Genomic DNA, 23,354 nt, shown 5'->3' on the forward strand with positions numbered 1-23,354 from the left:
CAATTTGTTCATAAACAGCAGTAGAAACAATGAAACATTATTTATTAAATGTATAATTAAATAGGTTGCAAGGTTTGTTTACAATTACACTCTTATAAGATGGCTTATATAAAACCACTAATAACATTCAAATATTATACCTTGACAGACTATAAAATATTAAACAATGCATTAGCTGTATGCAAGCTATTGCTCTTGTTCCATGTCATTCCCAGCCAATTGAAACTAAGGGCTAGATTTACTAAACTACAGGTTTGAAAAAAGTGGAAATGTTGCCTATAGCAACCAATTAGATACTATTTATTTATTTAGTACATTCTACAAAATGATAGCTAGAATCTGACTGGTTGCTATAGGCAACATCATCCACTTTTTCAATCTTGCAGTTCAGTTAAAACACACCTAAAATAAGTTGACTGCAATGCCCTCCCACTGACAAAAAATCTGTTGCATAAAAAAAATACAAAGATTGTCCCCTACAATCAGAAATCTAAAATATCTTTAGATTTTGTAAACTCTGAGCTCATGCACAGAAGTATATTTTTGAATGCAATTAATTGCTATTTTACACATGTAAATTAGTATTTTAGGTTTGTTGGGTTTTGTCATTTTGCAAGTGGTTAGGTAGAAGTCTGTGCAAGACAGCCCACCTACGCTGAACATATAATTTGCACACCCTAGACAGCAAAGAGCTATATGACATACATGTATGTCTATACATCAATTTGATTACTAAAGAAGAACCATCACTGAAGTTTAATTGTTTAAATGATCCGCATGATTTCAAACAATAACAACTTGTAAACTACGTCAGGTTATAATTAGTCTAGTACGCTAAATATAAAAAGAACAAGCTGGAATGGTACTGCAAATACTCAGAATTAAAGTCAACCGAAAAATATTTCCTAGACCCAATATATTAGGGTTGGGTACTAAATTAAGGCTTACTAAAACCCGACACTACTTACCACGACTCAAGGATCCCGAACCACTGATAGCAGGCATGCTGACATTGACGGCTGTTTGAAAAAGTGAAGTGCAACCGTTACGACGCTTGAACATCCCGACTCCCAGGAAGATGTCAGTTTCCATGGCGACGGTGTCATTGCGGCTGTTAAAGGGGAGATGCAAGGATGCTCATGTTGTACAATGTCTATGACTTAGTAAAAAGCATTGTACAACATGCGCGTCCTTGCATCGCCCCTTTAACAGCTACAATGACACCATCAACGTAGAAACTGACGTCATCCTGGGAGTCGGGCTGTTCAAGCGTCAAAACAGTTGCATTTCACTTTTTCAAACAGCCGTCAATGTCAGCATGCCTGCTATGAGTGGTTCGGGATCCTCGAGTCGTGGTAAGTAGTGTCGGGTTTTAGAAAGGTGTGATTATGAGTACCACCAAAATATTACATCCCATTATCATCCTATAACAATATACAGTATGTTGCCAAGTCATTGTATATTGTACTCCTATCATGTTTTACTCAACTATGTTTTAAATACAACAATTTTTTGGTGCTCCATTGTAGTTTTAAATCAGCAATAAATATTGTCACTCAGCAAATACTAAGAAATAATTGAACTGCTGTGACGTGCATTATTTTGAGGATTCCATATAAGAGAGGTTTTCTAATCAATGTTTTCTAAAACATGCAAAATATGCTTCTTTACAGAAATTAGTTTCTGTTCAAGCTAATTTTTTTTTAATTATATTTATTGCCATTTGAAAACAAAGGTTATTAAATGTAAAAAAAAATAAAAAAATAAAACCAATAAAGTGGCATGATTCTTAGGGTGGTATTCAATTGTCAGCGAGTTTTTTTTTTTTTTTGACCGCTTTGTCATTTTACACTGTTTTTTATAATTTTCGAGCGGGTTAACTTTATCCGCAATTCAATTCCATTTTTAATGCTAGGTTTGTTTCCAAGAAACGGTCCTCTCGCGCTCCAGTGGATGGTCTATTGAAAGTATAGGGTGTGCGAGAGGCAGCTACGTTAAAAGCTATTCAATTGTTTTTTTACCGCGGCGGATAAAACAGGAAAATATGCTTTTTTTATCTCACACCTCCTTGGGGTGTGTTAAAAATAAAAAACCTCTGAAAAGTATTTGAAATCATGTAATAATGTGGAAAAAAAAGTTAAAAACTTATGTTTATCACTAGTGCCTAACTTGTATAAGTTGATTTTCTACTAACTAACTGACTAATTAATTTATGTATGTTTTTGGTACAAATATGAATGCAGTAATGTGTTTTGACATGGTAGAGGATTGTATGGTAAAAAATAGTTCAATAAAAAAATATGCTAAAGAAAGTACTGTACCTCAAAGACCATGAAAGAGAAAGTTATACGGACCCCATATAAGAAAAGACAGGGGAATCAAAATAACTCCAGAGTTCCTCAACAGCACAATACACAATATAGAGAAGAACAGGGAACCCCAAATCCCCGCTTATTAGAGAACTACCCAAATGTAAAAATCCCTCTCGGAATTATAAACCCCCAAACCCTAAGAATTTCGGAACCCCGCAACACTCTATGGTAAGATCAAGAATCTATAAGCATCAATTTGAGGAAGGTAGTAAGCAAGCTGAAAAGGAGACCCGGGGAAAAAAACATCTGTTATTAGACCAAATTAACTTGAATTTAACCAATAAGAAACAAAAAGAAGTAGATTATGCAGATCCAGATCTTTGTATGGACCATTTTTTGGAGTTAGTGGGGCACGAAGAACGGTCCCCCCCACTGATGGGAGAAATAGGAGTTACCCCGAATCGAAAAAGGAAACTAGAGGGAATAAAGGGGAAGCGAGCAGGGAAGAGAATTAGGGGCTATACCAAAGATCAAGAGGGCACCACGCAAGGAATCTTCAACCTGAGTACACAGCAATTAACGTCCAACCAGCTTATAAGGGTTTGAAGTTTGCGCCGAGTTCGGGAGCAAACAAGTTTAATACATAAATTGACCTTCATAGGTTCATTAGAAAAATGACCTTAAAGAAATATTTTCTTAATAATAAACCAATACATAATATGATGAATGAGGTACAACCAATATTCCAACAGACTAATCTCAAGCCATCATCTACTTTGTATCCAAACCACCTAAAAGGACCTTATATAGAAACATTTCAGAGAATGGTGGAAGAAGAGATTGACCAATTGGATCTCAGGAGGCCACAAGGAATAAATCTAAATTTCAATGCAAAAGAAAAAGAAGCCCTAATAGAGCTAAAGAAAAATGCTTGTATTGTCATCAAACCTGCCGATAAGGGAGGGGGTATAGTCATCATGGACAAAGAAAAATACCTACAGGAGGCCAACAGACTATTGGGAGACCACACAACATACAAAACACTTAAAGAGGACCCCACTAATGGCTACAATCAATTGCTATTACAACTTTTGAAGAAGGGAAAGGAAAACTGAATAATTTCCAAAAAAGAACTTGATTATCTCTTTATGAATAATCCAAGACTACCGGTGTTTTATTTTCTCCCTAAGATCCACAAGTCATTGGTGGATCCACCGGGACGACCGATAGTGTCGGGGATAGGCTCCCTTACATCTAGATTGTCAGAATACATAGACATATTCCTTCAGCCTATAGTGGCGAATCAAAAAAGCTATACAAGAGATACCACGCAGATACTCAACATTCTGGATGAACTTAAATGGAAAGACACCTACATTATGAGGACATGCGATATAACATCACTTTATACAGTCATCCAACATGAACAAGGATGTTCCCATGTTGAAAATATCTTGAAAACAGAATCATTGTTGAAACAGAAACAAATTGAGTTCCTTATAGAAGCCATACTCTTTATATTAAACCACAATTACTTTTGGTTTGAGGGGGTGTGCCACAGACAGGTTTGCGGGACCGCTATGGGAACAAAGTTTGCTCCGAGTTACGCAAACCTGTTTGTGGCACAATGGGAGAACCAACAGATTTGGAATAATTACCCCTTCATTGAAAATGTGGTTGTATGGCGTCGATTCATAGACGACGTGATAGTGATATGGGAAGGGGAAATGAGTACCCTCTTATCATTTGTTGAATATATAAATGGAAACAGTGTGAATCTAAAGTTTACCAACTCTATCAGTAGAGAGAGGGTGGAATTCCTGGACCTGGAAATCAGCATCCTGGATGGAAATTTTCACACTAAAGACATTTATAAAGGAGGTTGATTGCAGTGGCCATATATTGGCAACAAGTAACCATCACCCCCAATGGCTCAAAAGTATACCAGGGGGCCAATTTAAGAGAATTAGAAGAAACTGTACCAAAATATAAGATTTCGAGGAACAAGCTGGGCAGTTGAGTATCAAATTTGAAGAGAAGAAGTAAAACCATGATCTAGTACATAATGCACTAAAGACGGCAAGAGATCTGGATAGAAACCATCTCTTAAAGACAAAAAATAGGACACAAACAAAAGGAACTGAACAAAATAACATCCGATTCATTACGCAATATAGCTGTCATGCTAACAAGATCAGTAATATGATCAAAAAGTACTGGCCAATCCTTTTGAAAGATGAGAAATTGGTTGGCCTAATCCCCAATAAGCCCCAAATCACCTTTAAAAGGTCACAAAACTTGAAAAAGGAGATAAAAAGTACCTGGTTGAATGAAAATCAGGGAGGATTTTATTTCTGCAACAAATGCTCCACGTGCAGGAATACCAACATCCGCACGACTAAACCTACAGTTGAATTCACATCTAATTATAACCAGAGAAAATTCTGCATAAAAGAAAAAATTACATGTGATACTGTGGGCGTTGTTTATCTCCTACAGTGTCCCTGTAATAAACAGTATGTGGGTAGGACCATAAGAAGTCTAAAAGTGAGACTTGCAGAGCATTGCAGAAATATAAAAAATGGAGTGGAAAATCACAGCGTGTCTACACATTTTCTGCAATACCACAACAGTGACGTGACAGCCCTAAGATTCCTGGGCATAAAAAAGGTGAAACAAAATTGGAGGGGTGGGGACTACGTAGCCCAAATCTCCAGAGAAGAAGCAAAATGGATTTATGACTTGGGATCATTAGCACCAAATGGTCTAAATTTAGATTTTGACCTAGGGAGCTTTTTAAATAAATGATTTGTCTACCCCTCATCTGCAAAAACATTTCACACATAATCTGAAAAAACCTTAAACAAACTGATAGGTGGATATTCATTAGATATATAATAATTTTTTAGGAATTATCATCTGGCAATATATTTTTATTTACCTTGAGAGGACATTATATACAAAGATATACATCCTAAAGTTATCAACTTCAACAAATGATGTTTTTTAAAAAAAAATCACTGGAGAATTAAGCGCTGGAGTTTTGCTCTATTGCATAATATGAACAATCTACATATTACTAATGTCCAGCGAAAGAATAAATTCACCCCACTTGGGGTTAATAGGGGTTATCAGTAGAACCAATAGGAAGTTGAAAGGAGGAGTATAAAGTACATGAGGATCATATAGAACTCTTCACAAAATTATCCCTGAGAAAGCCTCAGTATATGAGGGGAAACGCGTTGGTTATCACACTATTAACATAAGCACTTACAACTACTGCATCGTTGGGTAAATATTGCCTGGAGAATTGAAAGATCTACTGGCGTTGTCCGGCTAGGAACAGACCTCACTCAGCACCAAAGCGGAACTAAAAATCTAAGCACAAGTTTCCTGTCGGACCAAAGAAGGCAGGACACACATGCACAGAATGGAGTTCAAACATATGGGACATCGCAGCTAGAGCGCTCGCTGTGGATGCAAAAACGAACCTTAAAAGGATTATCTGGTTTCTGACTTTCTATCTCCTAAACTGTAAGTTTAAAGACTTTTTCAAGATATTAAAAAGAAACTTCAGTTAGAAACTTAGAACTTTGCACTGATAATAATTTTTAATGGCTGAAGTATTCTATATATTGCGGAGAACATTTTGATGTTTCATCCTTTCATCAGATCCATGTTTTATTTCAGCCTGCAGTAATAGATTATAGAACCTACGTCTGGATGTTCATCTTTACTCTGGCCAGAAAAATATATATATATATATGTTTTAGCATTTTTAATAAATACAATATCAAGTTATACACAAATTTTGGCATTATTATCATATTTTAAAGTGATGGAGCGCCAGGGATAACATCCTTTGCTAAAGAAAGTACTGTAATGTAGATATTATAAATGTGTAATGCAATCTAATGTATGGAAATGTATGCAAAACCTTTGTTTTGTGCTATACATGACCGCATCAAAACTCCCCTTCACTCCCCTAAAATTTTTCAAACACATCGTTTCTCTTTTTCAATTGAATTGCACGAGTTTTCCCGCTGCGCTAACTCAAAAATCCGCGGGAGAGATGGTGCGGCCTTGAAAAAGCTTAGTCTAGTGAAACGCGCGTCGGCTTCACACGCGCCATCTCTCTACCTACCCTAATGATTTTCTAAACTATGGGTGCTTAAGGGATCAAGCAGATTAAGGGAAAGTCTCTCTAATAGATTGTACTCAGGATATACTGTAGCTCTGAGTCAGCACCATATTTAGGGATAGAGTATTTAGTACGCTCAGGACTACACACAAGAGAGCTACTGAATCTATATAGCACTTTAAGTGAGGGAATACAGCAGACTCATGTATCTATAGCAGCTGTATCCACTCATTATAGTGGATACTCACAATATTTTGCTCTGCTGTTTCAATGTAACAGGAGGCTACACATTTCTGCCAATCCTCACAATACCTTAACTTTCTCTAACTGCTTAAGTCGCTATGTATTACCAATCCTACGGATTAATTGATTTTTCAATATCAATTTAGGCTATTAAACCTCTCCTTATACAGTAGACATAGGCTATTATTACATTGAATATAAACTAAGCACCTATAGAGAAACATATGATTAATTATAGGAGTGACGGCAAGTTGTGGTAGTATTTCTGCTGGTTTAATCAATCATTGTTAATTTTGGTTTCTCATTTCATTTACACTTTTTAATATTTCACTACTCTAAACATGATTAAACTATGTGGCATTATTTTTAATGTATATCAATAAACTTTAAAGTATGTTTTATATCATTCTACTATCCTTTGAGTGCCCCATAAGCACTTGTAGGTATAATTGTTGTGCCTACACAAAGTAGGTGCATGTTCTATGCTTGCCATGCAAATACTAATTTGTGCATCAGTTGTACACTTATTTAATAGTTGAGATTACCCATATTTAGAGTTGATTTACACTTGGGCACAATGTATTTAACGTGCAATTCTAAAATCACCCCCACTGTTCAAAGCCATATTTATAGTCGTTTTTAGTCTTTCACCTCCATATCTCTCGTTTATAAGAACTTCCAGCGAGAACCTGGGCTGCAGCCCAGGTAACTGGATTGTTAACCATTTCAAAATCTTGTGACATCTTATAAATTGATAAATGTTTTATTATTAGTACTTTAAAAGGCATTGTGATTTTTAAGTGCTTATGATTATAATATTTTCTTTGCAATTCTTACATTAGTCAGCACTAACCAAATCATTTGTGCTTAATAAGTGGGCTCTCCATCAGCTCTCGCACACAAATATAGTGTGCGAGAGCTGTATCCTGCTGCTACTGCACCACAGAAGATTACAATACAGCCCTGTACTCATTTATTTGCGCTTACCTTTCAGCCACAGGTAAGCACTGAGGCAATATTTAGTATGCATAACGTGAGAGCCTTTACATATTTTCCTTGCATTTTCCGCTGTGCACTGAAAGACATTACAATAGATCTTGTAAGTTGTGCTTACTCTTCTGTTAACACGGCTCTGGTAAACACTGCAAAAGTTCCCACACACTTGCTTTGACTATTCACTAGTCAAAAAAGGTATTCAAGTTAATTTTGGGGAAACAAAACTAAAGAAATTTAACAGTAAAAATAGATTAGCAGTCATTTGAATACATGTATTTTGTACTTGTAAATTTCACTTGAAAAATCTTAATGCAAATCAAGACATTGTACACAATCTAAATATAGTCTGTGACTGTTGTTGCTGCATAGTTTGTGACAAGTTTCTCTTTGGTCAGTAAAAAACAGCCAGTAAACCTAAATTTTAATTATTTAAATAAATGTCCCTTCCTAAAATGTCCATGTCCCCTATGTTGTTAACTGTGTAGCTGAAAAAATATAGCATTATCTTTTTAGTTCTTAAAAGCATTCTCTACATAATGCATCATAAAAACCTCAAGCTCCAGGAGCTAGGATGACACACACCTTCAGATTTCAGGGTGATTTCCATCTCACAAAATTACATCTTCCAAGTTTCTTAAACGGTCCAAGAAGATACCAAATCGTAAATTGTATATTTGTTTGTCAACCTTTGATCTAACATTTACAAATACAATGGTTTGTGCTTAAGAAAATTTGGTCCATAGCTAATTTGGCTATGCCTATACTTTTTCAATAGTTTACAAGCAAAGTATAACTCCCAGGAACTATTTCACATATGGAAGTACATGTGAGTAGCAATAAAATAAAGCATTTTTAATCCATAAAGTTGCAGACCAAGAAGAAATAAGGCACTGATAATTAAACTTTTCTAAATTGTGTTGTACAATGTCTTCATCCATAGTAGTGTTGTTGGTAGCGTAAATTGAGTTCACGAAGTTCCCTTTCTCTGACTCGTCGTAACTTAGTTGACTTGGTAGAGCGACTGGAGCGAACAGACTGTGCAGACTTTGTGCTCTGGCATCGGGATGATGCTCTCTTTAGCAAGTTTTGGGAGATAGATCTGTGCAGATTTTTCATAGATGAAGATGCAGCCATGCTTACAACCCAGGGGTGCTTAAGAGCCTGTGTTGCTGTCATCCTGTTACATGGCTCTACCATAAGCAGGCGGTCAATAAAGTCCTTTGCCAGATTTGAAACGCTTGGCCAAGGCTGCAGATATAAAATATAAAAACAATTATGAAAATTTAAAGAAGATTCTAGAAATGTGACTAAGTACTTAAAAAACAAAACAAAATAACATTTCAAACTATAGTGATATGTTTGGGGATGTACATCGGCACTGTTATGTAAAGCAAATCTGAAATATAAAAACCACGGGAAAAACAGTTCCTGGTATTAAATATGATAAAATATATTACTTTCAGCTCATAGCTACAGCAGTAAAATACAAAGTTGAACAGAAAAATAATTTATTGTTTCAGGAAAAGTCCTCAAACTGTGTGTGTGTTTGGGGAGGGCAAATGAGCACAGATTATATGGGTAGAACAGTCTCAAAGGTGTATTATATGTGGTGTTTGATTCAAATCGAAAAGGAGAACTCAGTCAACCAGTTTAAAAACCTCTGACAGAGCCATATTTGAAAATACAGTAGTTATATGCCTAAAAGATGCATTAGAACAAGGCATATGAACAATCATTTCACCAATACTGCATTATGTACAATCTATCTTGCCATTACATTCTTTACATAAATTTCACACAATTATGAACATTTTCAAAACAGTCAATGGAATTTTGCTTAGGGTCAACGATATATAAATCTGGTCTCTGACAAAAGAGTGCATGCAGTAACAGACAAGGGAAAAAACACAAATAAAACGTACATAGAAAGAAGCAACACCCCACATAAAACTGTAGTACTCCATTAAAACATAAAATGATCCGTTGGTGGCATAGCTTGGCACAATGATGGCATTCTTGTGGCAGAAGTAGGTACACTAATGTGCATAGCTGTATGTAGGGATACTAAGGTGGAGAATTTAATTCCAAGTGTAGACACATTGGTGGCTCACGTGATGACATTGTGTGGTATGTTCGGCACTTAAAACTTCCCCAATTTTTGCTCCCACCTCATAAAGTGATCTTTTAAGTACCATAATACCCGAAAATAGGTAGGGAAGGAAAATGCACTGAATTGAAATCACCCCTATGACTGTGCTCTACAGAAACACTGTCATCAGGGACCTTAGGGATCACCAGACACACACTCCTGAGGAGATATTGGACAGTTCTTTCATAAATCAAGGGCCCCAGATGACTAGCTTAATTTGGCCAAATGCTGCTGGAGCTTCACCTGTAGCATTCACAAGAAGTGCTGCAACGGGGGATAGTGTTATAGCAGGCCCGTCATTTAGTGTGAGTCCTTAAGGGAAATGTAGATGGAAATACACACATTGAGCCAAGAGACATACACAACCTCTAACCCTAGAAAGCCTAATTGGGTAACTGTCACTGCTGGGGTACAGGCACTCCATTTCCAATGGCTCACCAGTTAGTCAGCCGGGCCCAAAGACTTGGATTACGGGCACGAGTCTGGGGTGCTGGGGCTGTGGGACAGTACATTCATAAATGAACGGCTTTCCCGCAGTTTTAGCACTTTCTCCTGGGCTCCGATGTTCTCTGATAATGTCCAGGGAAAGGGCGGGCTGGTGGCTGGCGATGGGTACCCGAAGGGTTAGGTACTTGCTTTTGGGGGTGAGAAGAAGGGGGGGTGTCCACCTGTTTGTACAGTCCTTGGGGGTTGACTGTTAACAAGGCGCTTCTGCCAGTGTGGCCTCACAACCACATACTGATCCGCTAACTGGGCCGCTTTTCCAGGGCTGCTGGGTTACAGTCCAGTACCAACTACTTCACCACCGGTGCGCACCGAAGGTGAAACAGTTCTCTGCAAATTAAGTCCACTAATTATTCTCAGGACTTGGTGTCAGATCCATTAATCTTATTGCTAACTGCCGCAACTGGATGGCAAATTCCTCATGGCTGAAATGGGTGCTTTTAGCAAAGTCCCAAAACTTCTGCAGGTAGGTCTCCGAGGTAATAACATAGCGTTTAAGGAGGGCCCGTTTTACCATGTCGTAGTCCGCACAGTCCTCTGGGGCCACTCTGCGATAAGCTTCCACTGCACGACCTTGTAGCGTGGGAACCAGATACTTTACCCACTCCTGTTTGAGCAAGTCATGGAGGCTTCAAGACATTTCAAACACCTGCAAATGTCCATCAATATCTCCAACAGTGTCATCAAATTTGGAAAATTGAAGAGATCCCAATCTGGGAGCAGCAGACTACGGTTCACGGGCTGCTGCAGGAGGCGGTGCCCACCGATTCCCCCACAACTGGATGATAAGCAACTGCTCTGCCTCAGTTGTTTTGCTTCCCAGGGACCCCAGCTGCTGCATTAGTACAGAAAAGTTACCCTCATAACGCTGTTGAACTTGCATCACTGGTTCACTCTGTGGGAGGGGACTATTGCTGGTAACAGGTGCTGTGTTCTGGGATGTCACTGCAGGTACCTCTAGTTGTGAAAATAACGTCTCCTTCAGGTCACCGTCAGCTTCCTCATCTGCTGACCCATACTGTGCATCCCAGGCTGTCAGCGCCTTTTTCATTTCGCTCCTTGTCGCTGTGTAAGGAATTTCTAGCTTCTTTGTTTGGCACAGTAATTCAAGGTCTGCCTTGGACATTTTACTGTAATTAGACATCCTGTGCATTCTCCTGGCTGCAGTTACTCCTTTCCTGAAGAACTCGGCTCTACTGACTGGTGCATGAAAAGCAGACTGCGGTTATCCCAGTTTGCCACCAGAAATCTGTGACAGGATGAACCGCCTATGCCACCTTGTTGCTGGGAACCGTCTGGGCTTACTTTGCCACCGTCCCCTTTCATTATTCCAAATACGCCCCTCCTGCCGCAGTAGGAAGAGCTTGCTGCCATCACTGGGCTCCTTTATGGCGCCCAGAACCACGTTCCTTCTGGATTACTGTCACTACTGGGGTACCCACTTGCTGGTGTACCTGGGCTGGCACTCCTGACCTCTTTCTATGGATCAGGGTTGCTGTGTATGGATCCCCCCTGGCCTATCACCCTGAGCAGAGCTGCAGGGTACCAGGCAGAGCGGTGGTATCGGAAAAGTTAGCTTCAACCTCAGAAACAGCCGGAGAACGGATTAGATTTAGGGTCTAATCTGCAGGTCACAGGATTACAGCAATATTGAAGAAGTTATGAACCAGGGTCTTGAAGCAGAGTAATGTTTATTTGCTCTCACACTGGTTGAAGGTACCAGGAGATCAGGTCAGATGGAACATCAGAATTATACATTTCAGTATACGGGACAGTGCTTTTTATACTGATTTGGACACAGGCTATTTTTAGAATCCGGATGCAATGTGTTTACACAAACATGGATTTACATGCATTGCAAAGCTAACAATATTTACACTTATCTGTGAAATTCTAGAAACACTGATGTCCTGCATCTTGTTTTTAGACACAGGAAATCTAGCAAGTCAAAAGGTCTAATTCACATGAATACTTTTTTCAGACAGTCACAGAATACACATTCCCGAAGAAAGGTACAAACCCCAAACAAGTAATTTTCCAACATCAGGATACACAAAGACTTTCTAAACAAACACTCATTATATCAGATATATACAATAGAATATAAGGCATTTTCTCTAGGAAGGTTAAAACAGAAAAAACTAAATTTGTACCCTGGTCTCAGAAATAACGATTTCCTATATCAAAATATACACAAATATCAAAAATAAGTGCATTGGCAATAATCTAAATAAGCACCCTGCGCTATTTCCTTTAAATAAATGTATACCATTGTCACTCACCGGACTGTGAGTGCCACTTCCCGTGTATTCAGGAACCGTGGCCGTCCGTCATCCTGAGGGTCTGCGCATGTGCAGCCCTTTCAAGCCTTCAGTACCTGTTGCTTTTTATTGATTGGATGATCAGGCAACCCTCCCTATTTAAACCACCTGTGATCATTACCTGGTTGCCTGATCTTGGAGTCTCATTCCCCATGAGCCTCTGAAGGTGTTCCTGTGTTCCTCGTGTATTCAGCTCCTGCCGATTCCTGTTTACTGCTATTGTGGTTTCCAGACCACTTCAACTCTCGTGTGTTCATCGTGTCTGCACTCAGCTGATTCCTATCCGCTGCCTCTGTTACTTCTACAGAGTTCCTGTTCACTTCAACTCTCCTGTGTTCATCGTGTCTACACGCAGCTGATTCCTATCCGCTGCCTCCGTTACTTCTACAGAGTTCCTGCTCACGTCAATTCTCCTGTGTTCATCGTGTCTGCACTCAGCTGATTCCTATCCGCTGCCTCCGTTGCTTCTACAGAGTTCCTGCTTACGTCAACTCTCCTGTGTTCATCGTGTCTGCACTCAGCTGATTCCTATCCGCTGCCTCCGTTGCTTCTACAGAGTTCCTGCTCACGTCAACTCTCCTGTGTTCATCGTGTCAGCGCTTCGCTGCTTCCATCTCTACTACTGGATACCAGACCGCCTCAACTCTCCCGTGTTCTTCATGTTTCCAGTTCCACTTACTACTGCTTCCTGAGTATTGCTTCGTTCATTCTGGATTACCTGCCGTGCGCTGCACCAACCTGATTACCGCTTCCACCCTCCAGTGGTCTCTCCTCCTGCCGGCCTTCAGCCATTCAGGTATCCATGCACGTCTTTCTGACAGCCTGCTCTCCTGAACCGCGGTATGCATACTTCCCATTGACTTTGCTTGTGTATTGCATATCCATCTGGACTGAGTTGTGTTCTCCTCCGGAGCCTCCTATCCACTGAGGCTATTGTTACCATTGACTTTGTTTCCTATTGCCTGGATTGTTATTGTGACTTTGTATACTTAAGCAGTGCTGGTCAGTTATCGTTGTATTGTGGATATCATCGTGGGATCAAGTTCTGTGTGCCCCGTGTATACTCTGCATTACATTCATCTCCTCGTGCCCCTCCTCACATATATATAGCAGTGGTACAACTTGCTGACGCAGACCACTGACTCCTGTTCCCTGTGACACCAGTTTCAAGTTTCCTCTCACATAAGCAGTGGTACAACTTGCTATACGCAGACCGCTGACTATCACTACCTCCTCGCTACTCCTGGACATTCCACTTCACTATAGCAGTGGTACAACTTGCTATACGCAGACCACTGACTTTCCTCACGTTCCCTTGTCCATATGGTTCCTTGTGTACATTCATCTACTCATTACCAGTTGCTGCTAGTCATAGACTTTCCTCGAGCATTCTCTCACCATCTGCTGTTTCTCCTGTTCCGTTGTCACCCTGCTACCAGAGAACCATATTACCAACTATATTACTCTGGTAAGTCCATCATCTGGTGATATCCTGGGCAAAGACTCCTAGTGCCCGTGACAACCATAAGTTATTTATAAGTAATCCAGTCACACTTATCATTACTAATAGGCCAAAATCTGTGATGAGAACGTGTTCCTGCCACAGTCTTTGCTGTTTCTAGACGGCTATGCAGCTTGGTTTTGTAGTCTTGTATTTTGTTTTGTGACACGCAAAAAAACTTTATGCCATGTACATTTTCATTTGCCCAACTATACAGGTCCTAAGGTGTCAAGATGTGATGGGTTTCCACTGCTTGCAGACTGGTGCGTGTGGCTAGACGTTTAACTGTCCCTCCAATGCCATCACACAGACTCTTACCATGAGATGTGGCAAACAAATACCATTCTGCTTAAATGTTGAAAGCATCCTTATGGAAGTATAAGTTCAAAATGTTTTTGCAGTTCTTGTATTGTGCACTAGCACCATCACTATAGTAGTAAGCATACTCCAATTTAGGTGATAGTTTCGCTAAATGTTTCATAACTACCGTAATGAAGGCATGCACAGTTATAGATACATGGTCACTGGTATCGCCAATAACGCACAAGCTCACACAGTTTAAAGTGTCACAATAATCTTGCCTCAAATATACAACAAATGGGTGAAGTGTTGCTTGTGAAGTGTCCCAGTGGAATCCTTGAATTGCATCCTGACACACGAATTAATAATTTTCTGTAAAAATCTAGTAATGCAATAGCTTCAGTTTCTGGGCGGATGGTTTCCTTCAACTGGCGTAGGTATTCAGCCTGCCACTTTGCTGTATACAGATGGGCTGTTGCATCAACGGAACTACAAATCACTTCACGGAATTGTTCCACATTACTAGCGATTGTAACCAATTTTGTTTGGTCAGTGTGGACCCACTGTTAATAAACAATTGTGTCATCATCCATGTCACCATCATGAAAAAGTTTTTTAACTATTTTCTGAAGTGCTTCCAGACCTGGGCATTTGTCACATCGATGAAGCATACAAGTTTTTGAGACAGAAGAACAAACAACGATTTCAGTTAGGTCTTTGTAGTCCATCATTAATGGTAGAGCAGCAACCAATAATTTTAAGTTTTGGCGAGTTTCGCAAACACACACAGAATGCATACCTCTTGCCGCAACACTAACACACGTAGGCCGTAAGGAACAACACTTAGATAATCCAACTTGAATCTATGGAAATGGTCTTTGAAAGCAAGATAAAGCTCTTTCAAGTTTAATAGGAGTAGCCTTTTCTATGTGTGAATTCCTCCAGCAACTTTTACAGAAACAAACTCTTGCTTTCCAGGGCACATACGAGAATGTTAATCATCTTCGTAAAACTGCTGTACCTGATGAACGATGTGTATAGGAACGGCTTTCCCTCTATATTTTTCAGGTTCTGCCAGTACACCATGGTTTTCTTGATTGTTTTACCATGTATTCTATGACATTACATTCTTCTGCAGTCTGCTTAATTGTCCAGCTATTTGGTGCCAGTCTAAATTTTGTGCTGATTCCTTAATAAACACCCGTGATACTTCAAATAAACTGGATAAAAAAGCAGTGATTAGCAAATTATTTAATAGATTAAAAAAAAATAATCAATATTTAATCAACTAATTGCCAGACAGACGAGATATTTGGCATAGTTGTTCTGCCATTCTCTCAACAATTTGAGATGGGTGGTGGACATTTAATTATTTGGGTGATCTGATGTGGAATGACCCATTTAAGAAATATCAAAATAGGGTTCGAGAACAACCATTAGTCACAACACTTTAAAGAAGCCCATGATTGTACTCATACAGGCGTTTCCTTTATTGGGATTAAACAAGTAACCAACAATTGGGGAGGGGAAAATCTTATCCAAAAACTGAACAGGGAAGAAACCAAAGCCATATACAACTTGAAAACATAGGCACCGAGAGGACTCAATGTAGTGTTTGGTCTATCAATATAAAATAATCTGGAATTGTGGCTCTATTAGATCCAGAAGGATATCTCTCACACTGAGGGTCTGTTCACTCTCACTTTATATTGGTCATTAATCGCTTAGAAAGACACATGTGGGACATAGGAACTACGGTCTTACCTCCCTGGTTATGCCCAAACCCGGTCGATCTTGAAGCCAAGCAGGGTGGAGCCAGGTAAGTAACAGGATAGAATACTACCTGAGAACACCTGGTTCGGTACAGATACGGGCTCCCCATGTGCACTAGGGAGACCATGTGTGTTGGTTAGTGCCCCTCATCCAATGGAACATTAAGATCCTCTGACTCCAGTGCACTTAATGTGAATACAGGCCATGCTACTACATTCATATCCCTTGTTCAATCATTGGTTAGCTCAGAACAATAACCATTCTAATATAAAAGACCTCCGTTTACGGAATTTAAAATTGTAAATATTACATCATTAAACCCAATAATTTAAGATTGATACAGTCAATACCATAAAGAAGTGACATGACATCAATTACAATATTAAGTAGGATGGGTAATAGGTAACCACATCATTCACCCAATAGTTGATAGATATTAGCAATAGAATAGGCATATGTAAATGAAACATTAACTATATTGGTTGAATTAGACTGAAGGAACTATTACATGCCTGATTTTCTAATAGTGTTTTAACCAAAAAATTTGGCATTTTATTATTGTTCATTAGATATATAAAATGTTGGTATTGTCTTAATGTATATCAGTTACATATTCCATGGAATGTGGATTTATTGACATACTTATCCAGCTTTGATTATGATATATTGTGACAGAATAAACCGCCTATGCAAATGTTGCTGGGAACCGGCTGGGCTTACTTTGCCACCGTTCCCTTTCGTTATCCCAAATACGCCCTCTAACCGCAGTAGGAGGGGCTTACAAATGCTGTCACCCCTGGACTTCTTACCAGCATCCAGAACTGGGTTCGATCTGGGTAACTGTCACTGCTAGGGTATCCCCTTGCTGGTACCCCTGACCTCTTACTATGAATCAGGTTTGCTGTTGATGGATCCACCCTGGCCTATCACACTAGCCAGAGCCGATAGGTAGCAGATAGAGCGGTGGTGGTGGAAAGCTCGGTCCAAACCTCAGACAGCCAGGAACAAATTCGATTTTGGGTCTAAACTGTAGGTCAAAGGATTTGCAGCATGGAGAAGTTCTCAAGCAGGTCTTTGCAAGCAAATGATGTTTATTTGCTCAAGTCCTCCTAAGAAGGACAGTTCCTACGCCAGTCTGTGGTACTAGCAATCTTTCCAGAAGTATAGATGGTACAAGAATTATACATTCCAGTGCAAACCAATGCTGCTTTATACAGTTTTGGACACAGCCTCACAGGGTAAGCTAGCACCCTGAAGCCTGAATTATTTTTAGTAACAGGATGCAATATGTTTACCCAAACATTGATTTAAATGAAATTTATTCTTAACAAAATATACACTTTTCTGCGATACCCTGATTCCCATTGATCGGAGATTTCCTTTCACTTTAACCAGGATACAGCAACGGCTTCCTGCCGTGCATTCAAGTGTTGGTCACTCACAATGAATAGACTTATTTAGCATTTCCTGCTATACGCAAAACAGACTCCCTCCTCACATATGCCTAATTGGAGATTTGATCTAGCAAAGTTCCAAAAACCCCAAACAAGACATTTCCTCTACCAAAATACACAAAAGACTTCAACAAATGCTTATTGGATCGAAATGAATGCCTATCCTCTACAAAGTGCCACACAATATACTAAAATCAGTACATGGCATACCCCACATGTCGGTTTAGCAGTTTTCTGCACAAATAAGCCACAAGGTGCTCATGCCCATCTGGCACCACCTGGCTAAGTGAACAAGCAGACCAGCGAAACGCGCGTCGGTTTCGCTTGTCACATCTCACTCAACACTATTCGAATCTCAATGTAGCCCTAATATCCAACGTTTAGGAGCAGACAGATCTATGCCACATACCCCCTCAAATCTATAATCTAACCTATCAGTTGTACAGATGCCGCTTTAGACCCAGACTGCACAAGTGCTATATAACATAGTACTGTTTGGGGTTAATGATGAGGAGTTAAACACCCTAAAGAAATCACGAACCTAGCAGAAACATTGGGAAACTAGTATCACAATTCTACGGAAGTTCTATAGATCCAGAGTTGCATAGGATACACAATTTAAATAACACTTTACTTTTGCGCTTATAAGGAACGGAGATCGTTTATGTACTTCACAATAAAAAAAGCGCTGCTATATATATATATATATATATATATATATATATATATAATTAATCCTAATACAGTTCTTTAGAATTCCAACTAGGAATTATTTCTTTATTTAGCCCCCTTTCATAAGCTAAGCGTGTTATTTCCAGTTATATCCTACAATTGATCAATCCTAGATTTAACAATCCAGGCTCCTTTCTGAGCTTTATGCTACCACAATTACTGTACATATAGACCTAGTTTTTATTATTGGGTCAGAACTAATCCCAGATCGCCAAGTCTGTCTGCTTCATTACAACTCCTCCTGACGGGTTTAACAATTCATAAGATACACTCTGCTACAACAGATACTATAGTAGTAGAGTTACGAGATTTTCAATTAATAATCTATCAACCCTTTCAATTGTGCATAAAACATAAATTATGTCATATTTGACACAACAAATTACAGTGTTATAATAACTCAATTTAGTGTATAATTAAGTCATTAGTATTGAATTTGCACAAGTCTATTTATATCTAAAGGTACAACACGAATAATACCCGGACTAAGTTGATATTCCACAAAGGGATAACTATAACAGTTACCATATATTTAGATAGCAACTTATTAAATTGCTTTATATGATTGGTGGATAAAGAGATTCATGAGATGTGACCAGCTTTTAAATTCACAATTTCACTTATTTATTTTATTGGATATTTCGCTGTTTTTTAGAGTTTAATACAATAAAAGTTAAGTTTTATAATGATTTATCCCTAGCTGCTCTAATATAATTTCCCAATGGAGTGCTCAGTGCGTCTCTTTAACCCATCTTCTTTCCTTTCCTTCTCCTCTTACCACCTGGCTAAGTACTGCTCCCAGTCCATAACGTGACGCGTCAGTTTGCACAAAAGTCCTTGTCATAATTGGGCGCCAACAGTACTGGAGCACGAACCAGGGATTCCTTAAATGTCTGAAATGTCAGCTCACAAACAGGTGTCCAGCCAACTAATTTGGGGAGTTTCTTCTTAGTGAGATCTGTCAGGGGCTTCACTAGAGTACTAAAGTCTGGGACGAAACATCTCTAGTACCCCGAAATCCCTAAGAAGGCCAGTACTTGGTTGTGGGGCGGGGCCAGTCTCTGATTTCTTCTACCTTAGCTGGTTCTGGCTTAACCCTACCTTCCCCACATGATGACCCAGATACTGCACCTCTGACATCCCCATTTGACACTCGTCTGCTCTGATGGTCACACCTGCCCACTGAATATTCTCTAACACTTGCCCTACATGTTTCAGATGATCCTCCCAGGATTTACTGAAAATGGCAATGTCATCCAAGTAAGCCTGAGCAAAGCCTCTACACCCTTCCAGCAGGTAATCAACCAAAAGCTGAATAGGTGGCTGGCGCGTTCTTCACCCCAAATGGGATGGACTTAAATTTGAACAGGCTAAACGGGGTGATGAAAGCCGACGGTTCCTGAGCATTGGGGGTCAGCAGTATCTGCCAATACCCCTTGCACAAGTCAAAGGTGGAAATATACTTTTCTCCAGCTAACTTGTCTAACAGAGCGTCAATTCGGGGCAGAGAATGGGCATCAGACACTGTCACCTCGTTCAAGCGGCGGTATTCTACGCAAAACCGCGTTGTCTTGTCCTCCTTGGGAACCAACACAACGGAGGACGCCCACAGACTATGCAATGGCTGTTACAGAATTTAGACTGTAAGCCCCAATAGGGCAGGGATTGACATGAGGGAGTTCACTGTATAGCGCTGCGGAATTAGTGGAGCTATAAAAATAAATGGTGATGATGACGATGATTATGATGGATAACCCCTAGCTGAATCATTTCCTGTACCTCCTTGCATATACTTTCCTTGGCCTATGGCAAGACCCGATAAGTGGGCTAACTGGTCTATGCTCACCAGTGTCCACATGGGGCACCACCAAAGATGTCCGACCCAGCTTCCTACTGAGTCGCAAAGGGCCACAGCACTGTCTCAAGCTGCTTCCTCCTGCGGGCACTCAACTGCTCATCCCAGCCCCCTTATTCTACACCACCTTCACCTCTGGCATCCGCAAGGTCAGGTAGTGGTTCCCTTCCTGGTTCTTCAGTCCATAAGCAGCAAACAGCTGCTACCGACTCCACACGCTAGTGATATGCCTTCAACATATTTACGAGGTAGGTCAGCGGACGCCTACCGTCGCTATAATAGGACACCACATAAGCGATGTCACTCATGCATTTTGAAACCATGTACGGTCCAGCCCAGGCAGCCTGGTGCTAGTTCTGGCGCATGGGCATTAGAACAAGGACATTCTGCCCTACCTCAAACACTCTGGGACACGCACCTTGATCATACAAAGTTTTCGGTTTTGCTTGCGCTTCCGCTAGGTTAGCCTGCGCGAGTCCCATGAGATTCTCTAACCGATCTCAGAGCTTCAACACATACTCCACCAGAGACATCCTGGGTGGGTAGCTCCCATTTCCAAGACTCCCAGAACAGGTCAAGAGGTCCACGGACTCTGCGGCCATATAGTAGTTCAAAGGGGGAAAAACAGTTAGAATCCTGCGGCACCTCCCGATAATCAAACAGGATGTGCAGCAGCTAGCATTCCCAGTCCCCCCTCCGAAGCTACAAATGCCCGTAGCATGTGCTTCAGAGTGCCATTGTACCGCTCGCACAGTCCGTTAGTCTGGGGATGATAGGGAGCAGTATGCCGTTGACACACTCCACACTTTGCCCAGAGACACTGAACCAGTTCAGTCATGAACCGTGTCCCTTGATAAGTTAGGATCTCACTAGGGAACCCTACTCTGCTAAAATACTCCTAGCAGACCGTCTCCTACCTTTTCCGCAGTTATGGAGGACAGAGCTACAGCCTCTGAATACCGGGTAGCGTAGTCCACCACGATGAGGATGTACCTCTTCCCCAATCTACTGGACCTACTATGTTCACAGCAACTCGCTGAAAAGGTAATTATTGGCAAGGACCTGAGTGGAGGACAAGCACTGGGGCGCCCAAGACACTGACACACATCTCAGGACTAACAGTAGGCCTTGACATCATCCGACATTCCAGGCCAGAAAAAGTTCTGTATCGGGCGCTTCAGTGTTCAGGGATTTCATGGGAAACTGATATTAGCTGCGCGCAAAAGCCCCGTGGTACCACCAGTTGAACTTGTTCCTGGACTGGTCTATCCCCATCTACCTTCCTAGCTACAGGGTACAACAACCCTTTACAACAGGTCACACTCCCCACCTCCATCGCTGAAAGGCTGCCGCCAGCCTGGCACCTCATGCCTTCCAGTGAGGGATCAGAGAGCTGAGCTGCCCTGAACTCTTCCCTTCACTATTGTCTAAGTCAGGATATGCTGCACGGGGGTCTATGTTGGGATGACCAGGGTCAGTCAAAATGGGGTCAGTCAAAGGGAGGTCATTGTGGTTAGCTATATTCACCGCTGGATCTGGCATACTGCTAGGGACAGGAACAGCACTAGGCACCCCTACAAGATCAGGATGGCAAGGGACAACATACTCTGCGTTGCAAGGGGACGTAGTCTTTCCAAAGGCAAAGAAATAGCAGCTTTTCCTCTGGGCTCGGTTGTGCAAGTGAAGACTGTAGTCGGGCAGATTGGCTACAGGTAATGGAGTTGAGAAATGCTGTCACAATTCCACCCCCAACATCATTGGCCATTTCCAGAGTCCAGATACACCCTTGCGACAGGCACTTCCTTCTCCAGTCCATCTGCCACAGTAACTTGGCAGTACGACCCTGTAATACTACAACAGGATCAATAAGATGAGGGCTCACTACAGTTATAGAGGCCCCTAAATCTCTCAGTGCTTCTCCCACTTGGACCAGCTGCAGGTTTCTCCACATGTTTTTGGGGGTCTTTTGGACAAACAGGTGACTATTCCCTCCAAGTCACCTTTAGTCACGCCACACTCTGTTGGGCTGGCAAGGATGGAAACGGTCTCTACTGGCTCACCTTCGCCAGTTAAGCAAGTAAGCTGGGCCCCAGGACTCGAATTAGGGGCTCAAGTCTCGGGTGCTGGGGCTGTGGGACAGTCTATCCAGAGGGGACCGAACTTCCCGCAGCTGTAGCACTTCCTCTATAGCCTGGGCTCCAATGGTCTCTGATAACTCCCAAGGACAGGGCGGGGCGGTGGATGGCGAGGGGTACCCGAAGAGTTAGGCACTTGCTTTTGGGGGTGAGTAGAAGAGGGGTGTCCCCCTTATTGTACAATCATTTGGCAGAAGCGCCAGGTTAACAGCCAACACCAGTGTGGCAACACTAGTGTTATCTCACTGCCACATACTGAGCTCGGCACATCAGGTCTATTACTTCCTCCACGGACTGGGCACCTGCTCCGCGCACCCACACTCCTGGCAGACTCCCGCAGTAGGTTGGCAAACGCCTCTTGGGTGGCATAGAGGTTCTTGATAAGGTCCCGAAATCTCAGACGATAGGTCTTTGGGGTAATAGTGTACTGTTAAAGGAGTGCCCCTTTCACTATATAATAGTGCGCACAGTCCTTCGAGGTCACTCCACTGCGCCGTCCTTAAGTAATGCCGGGCGTAGTAAGGCCGCCAGCTGGATGTTTAGCTCGGCGGCCCTGCGCTCATCATAGGGGAGAGCTGGTTCTGCAGGTACCTGTTGAGAAGAGGTTGCTGCTGCCTGGGGTCTGGTTCACCTAGCTCCCAGTCAACTGGGCCGCTGACTTGGGCACTGCCACCATCAGTTTCCTCCGCTTGGGTACCATACTGTAGGTGCCATTCCCTTAGCCTCTCTCTCTCATCTCCTCCCTGTTTGGTGAATGGCTGATGTCACTGCCCTTGCCACTGCACAGAATCCCAAGGTCAGCCCTGGACACGTTTGCGTAATCAGACACCCTGTGCGTTCCCCTGGCTGCAGTTAGTCGTCTCCTGAATAATTTGGCTCTCCTGACTGGTGCACGAAAAGCCATCTCTGGTTATCCCACTGCTTGGCACCAGAAATCT

General features: G+C 41.3%; 1 protein-coding gene across 3 annotated transcripts in view; it reads right to left on the reverse strand.

Annotated features, from left to right (window-relative positions):
* Positions 1-8,523: 8,523 nt before the first annotated feature.
* PSKH1 (protein serine kinase H1) overlaps positions 8,524-23,354 on the reverse strand; it is a 48,870-nt gene continuing 34,039 nt past the window's right edge. For all 3 annotated transcript variants that reach the window (XM_075188815.1, XM_075188812.1, XM_075188814.1), the window contains one exon: positions 8,524-8,940. In XM_075188815.1, coding sequence (XP_075044916.1) covers positions 8,623-8,940 — 318 coding nt within the window. In that variant the 3' untranslated portion in view covers positions 8,524-8,622. The remainder of the gene's footprint in view (positions 8,941-23,354) is intronic.

This window comes from Mixophyes fleayi, chromosome 10, assembly GCF_038048845.1.
Source record: "Mixophyes fleayi isolate aMixFle1 chromosome 10, aMixFle1.hap1, whole genome shotgun sequence".
Lineage (NCBI taxonomy): Eukaryota > Metazoa > Chordata > Amphibia > Anura > Limnodynastidae > Mixophyes > Mixophyes fleayi.